The sequence below is a fragment of the Gavialis gangeticus genome, unplaced genomic scaffold (assembly GCF_001723915.1).
Source record: "Gavialis gangeticus isolate Ggan-Ray unplaced genomic scaffold, GavGan_comp1, whole genome shotgun sequence".
Lineage (NCBI taxonomy): Eukaryota > Metazoa > Chordata > Crocodylia > Gavialidae > Gavialis > Gavialis gangeticus.
In genome coordinates, this window is record NW_017729030.1 from 13667596 (window position 1) to 13672418 (window position 4823).

Genomic DNA, 4823 nt, shown 5'->3' on the forward strand with positions numbered 1-4823 from the left:
ACTATTCGTTCTCTTCTGCACTCTCCCCCAGTCAGCAGATTTTCCTGACATTGCTATTGGATTATCTGCTCAACAACTGCTTAGAATTATATTGTCTTTTATTTTAGAAAAACCTATTTGGGCCTATTTAGCACCATCTGACTGGATTTTTTTATCTTAGCTCTTTAATCAGCACTGGTATGTTTTTCTAGAAGAGGAAGAACAGAAACGCTGAGATCGTGGTGGGACTCTGATTCATTACTAGCTATCAAGTCTATTTTGAATTCTCTATTTTTTTTCAGCTTCGTTTTCTGTTTGGTATTTTTTTTTTTATAGCAGTGATTCTCAGCCAGGATGCCATGACATCCTGGGGTGCTGAGAGATCCTTTTAAGAGTACCATGCAATATTAGCAGCATTAGGTGTACAAACACTTACAAATAACTTACAAGACAAACCCCAGAGATTGTGTAGGAACCCATTGTATTAAAAGCATTCTGAGCTGTTGTGGTCTGAGTTCATTGGCACAAAATATAATTGCTCTTATTATTTTTTCCAGTCAAAAATTGCAACACCTAAGAACTGGCATCTTCAGAGGGATGCCTTGAGTCTGAAAAGGTTGAGAACCACACTGTTGATTACATGTCAGAACAAAAGCATGGTCCCTGCGAGCAAAAATTCTCAGACTCCAGAAGAAATGAAAGGCTACCTTTGCTTTGCAGGCAGTTTTTCAAGCCACTAAAACATTCACTTACTATTTACCAGTACTGAAGGTATTTTTCCCCCAAAGTAGTCTGATATTTCCTTTTGTTTGTTGAAATGCTTTCACGTAGCAACTGCAAGATGCAGTAGCAGACAGCCCCTCAACTCTTTATGTGCTTAGTCAAGCACATCGAATAAGATTTTACATATCCAACTTAGTTTATGAATATCTGTTATAGTTATTGTTTTGATTAAATAGGTGTTTTACATGAGGCAGCTTCTGTGTTCGTGCTCGCTGCTGTGGTATGGATGATAATCTGGGAACTGGAAACAGGGAGTCCAGATTAGCTCCGAATAAATTAAGTTAGAAACCTAAACTCAGCTATTCCAAAGCACTGTCATCTTTTCCAATTTTAAGAGAGCAAAATGTTTTATAGACTTTAAACACGCTGAAATTATATATTATAACGCATACAATCCTAGTAAGCCACAATATATACCATACATTTAAAAAATAAAACATACACACAGAATAGAACTGTTTAACCCTTTTTGTAGGAACACTTCTGTATCAGCAAGATGCATTGTATTGTATCACACTATGCATTAGAAAAACTTTTCAAAGCAGAAGTTTCTGAAAACATGACTCATAATACCTTAGTAGGCACTTTAAAACTGTCCTAATTCCAGAGGAAGTAAGTATATTTCAGTTACTCAATCACTCTATAAATCAAAGAAAAGCACTAACAGAATTGAGCCCAACTTATCAAGCAATTTTAGGCTATTCGTTTCCATTCCTCTTTCAAGGAAATAGTGTACATTAGGATTCCACAAACAAGTGGAGTAAAAAAATTAAAACAGAACCTGAAGTGAAAGTTGAAGTCTTAGCAGACACAGGGATTTGTTGCAAGTTATCAGTAAATCTGATTGATACAGGTACACTGATAATGTTGCCATAGTAGCTCAAGGAATAGACATGACAGAACTAGAAAAGACACTGACATGGAACTCATCCCTGACTCATCTCCACAAGTGGTGCTTCAAGCTGAGCATAAAATCAATATCGTCACTCTTCCACCTGCACAGTCACTGAGCCAAGATCACAACAAATATCAGAGTAGGTAACTATATCCTTCCCCATGTGTATACCTCAACCTACCTAGGAGTTGCATCAGACCATTCCCTCACCTATGAACAAACGTAACATTCAGAAAGTCAGCAGTAAAGTTTCTGCATGGGTAGTTGTCTTAAGATACTTAGCCAGCCTGACATGGGGTGCCAACTTCAAAGTGCTCAGAACCACCGCACTTGCAATGGTATATACCCCAGCAGGATATTGTGCTCCTGTATGGTTCAGAAGGTAAAAAGCTGGACATTTGACACTACTTAATAGTGCACCACGACTCACAACAGGCTGCAAAACCTACCCCCCCCCCCCAACATCCTTACTGCCAATAGAGGCAAGAGATGATGAAAAAATCACCTACACCATGTTAATTGAAGACTCAAAAAGATGGAAGATTAAGAGGCTCAGAAGTCACAAATCATTCGTACATGAAACCCAGAAGCTCCTGGCAGATGTTGAACTGAACCTATGGGCGGCAATGGAGTAGACCGACTGCTAGAAAAGGTTATATCTATTCCTACAGCATATTATACCAACACCAAACAAGTCTTCCATCAGGTACAACCTTAACAGAGAAGCGTGGATCAAGATGAACAGACTGAGATCTGGATGACACTTCAAAACAACACTTTATAAAGATGAATATCTTGGACAACCCCTTGTGCAAATGTGGTATCCAACAAACAGCACAGCATTTAATCAAAAGTTGCAATCTTCACAAATGCCCAGATGGGGTCGCACATTGAGCAATAATACCTGATAACTGGTCATAGATTTGGAAGTTGATATCAAACACCATACAAAAGACAGTCTGATAGCTGCAGATAAAAAGAAATATCATAGTTTCTTGGTGAAGTTCTTGCTTGTTAAAAAAACAAAGTAACCTACTACAGATAGCTCAGGTCAGTTAAACTAAATAAGCTGTTTATGTCCCAGAGGGAACAGTTAGGAATCAAAAAGTTCTGTTAACTCTGTAGGAGGAATACATTTACATGAAGATGTCTTTAGCACATTTGTCCAACTAGATGAAACATTAAGACACTGCAAGTTATGAAAATATTTTTAATTTTTTTATGAAAAAGAATATAGATAAGGTGAAGAGTAGCTAAGAGATGAAGACAGTAACATAGTCAACACAACACAAATATAAAATCACCCTCTGAACAGATCAAGATGTATCTTTTGCTATGTAGAAACAAATAGACCTTTGTTACAAATAATCATATATAATTAAATTTGATCTAAAAATACCATCTATTTGAAATTAATTATGAAATTACAGCTGTGTTTCAGCATCATCAGATCAAGTGTCACCTTGCATATTTTTTGGCTGTAAACTGTCCGGTTCTGCAACACAAGTTTGAAAGTATCCACATGGATCTGAGAAGTGCTGCAGAGTAAGCTGGGAATGTAAGCAGACAGTAAGGCTCTTTGGCTTTAGTTGTATGTCATCACTAAAGGGTTTTGTCTAGTCAATTCAAACATGGCAAGGTATACAATCAAAGTAGAAAAACAGAAGTCAGTTAATCACAGTAATATTCCACCAACAGCTTAAAAGTGCAAAACATTTAAGATCAAATATTGAACTCACAAAATCCCTTCAAAGATACACTAGACATTTAAGGCCTGCTTAACCCCTAAATCTGACCTATTTAAAAAAAAAAGCCTGAAGTCTGTATTGTTTTCATGTTCCTCACCAAATGTGTGCAGAATTGTTTTAAGTAAAAAGGCATCAGTAGTTTTCAGTAGCATTCAATCAACAGCCTGCGAGAAGCTTGTGTGGAAGTACTGAAGGACACTGCTTTCAGTACCAAGCTTCAAGACCGAATGGCTTAAGTAGACACACGTTTTAAATGAGGGGAAAAAAGACCCAATGTCCCTGTGAAAACAGATCCACTTTCATACCAACATTACACTTCACAAAAATGAAATAAAAACAGCTTGTAACAAAATGCTGGTTCTTTTGCTCAGGTTGAGCCTTCCACAGTTCTAGTTTGTAAGGTTTCCAGTATCTTCTTTTAAAGGTCTCTCTTGTCCTCATACTGGCACATACAGGCAGCTCTCTGACTATCCAAGTATGGTTTACATCCTAAATGTATGACTGCATCAAACACCAGCTGAACAGTTGATTCACAGGCTGCAAGACAAAGGGAGATCAGTTTACCATAGGAATTAAACACGCTCTTATAGTGAAAAAATGAAAAAGCTAGGCTGCGTACAGAAGTTTAGGCAGCCTGTAGGAGAGGCACTACAACCAGGGTGGTTTACACAAAGCACCATGAGTTAGAGCGCCACTGAACCCAACACGCGCTTCTCCAGAGCTGTAGTGGGGAAAGGGGGAAATGGAGCCCCCCTGGCTTGCAGACCTAGCCTGGCTCCCCTGTAGATCCCAAGAGGGATAGTTGGGCTGGGCCTGCAAGGCCGGGGGGGCAGAGGGTTGGACTAAATGAAATATGGAGGTCCCTTCTAGCCCTACTTCTCTATGAAGTCTAAATACTGATCATCTGCATAACTGGACCCCTAACCAGAAAGGAGTCCAACTTACACATTCCCACTGAAATACCTACACTACTCACCAAAATAAAAAAGCATGCTTTAAAGGTAATTATACTGTATGCTATAGTTGCTCAAAATCACTTTCTTCCCCCATAGCTCAGGGAGTCTAATCTATACCTCAGTTATGTGGATAGGTAACATCTCTGATATTACTCTAAACAGAGTGTGCTCCAAATTCTATTAAAAAAAAAGTAAAAGGAATTTACAGATAAAATCTACAGGAGTGCATATACAGCACTGTTTTCTCCCTACAGTGTCATTATACGTCATTTTAAGATCTTTATTTTGTAAAGGGAAGCAATTTCATATATGCATGCAATTTACAGTAAAACCCTTCTAGAAGATGGACCACACCCAATGCAACAATAAGTATTTATCTTCATTACTGTACAGTGCAAATATGGCTAATCATTAAACATTTATTTTTATGAATCTGTAGCACAAGTTTTCATAAGCATTAAG

General features: G+C 38.0%; 1 protein-coding gene across 1 annotated transcript in view; it reads right to left on the reverse strand.

Moving 5' to 3' along the window:
• Positions 1 to 2849: 2849 nt before the first annotated feature.
• Positions 2850 to 4823, reverse strand: part of PLA2G12A (phospholipase A2 group XIIA) — a 12920-nt gene continuing 10946 nt past the window's right edge. Inside the window, exon 4 of the mRNA XM_019521962.1 lies at positions 2850 to 3942. Coding sequence (XP_019377507.1) covers positions 3824 to 3942 — 119 coding nt within the window. The 3' untranslated portion in view covers positions 2850 to 3823. The remainder of the gene's footprint in view (positions 3943 to 4823) is intronic.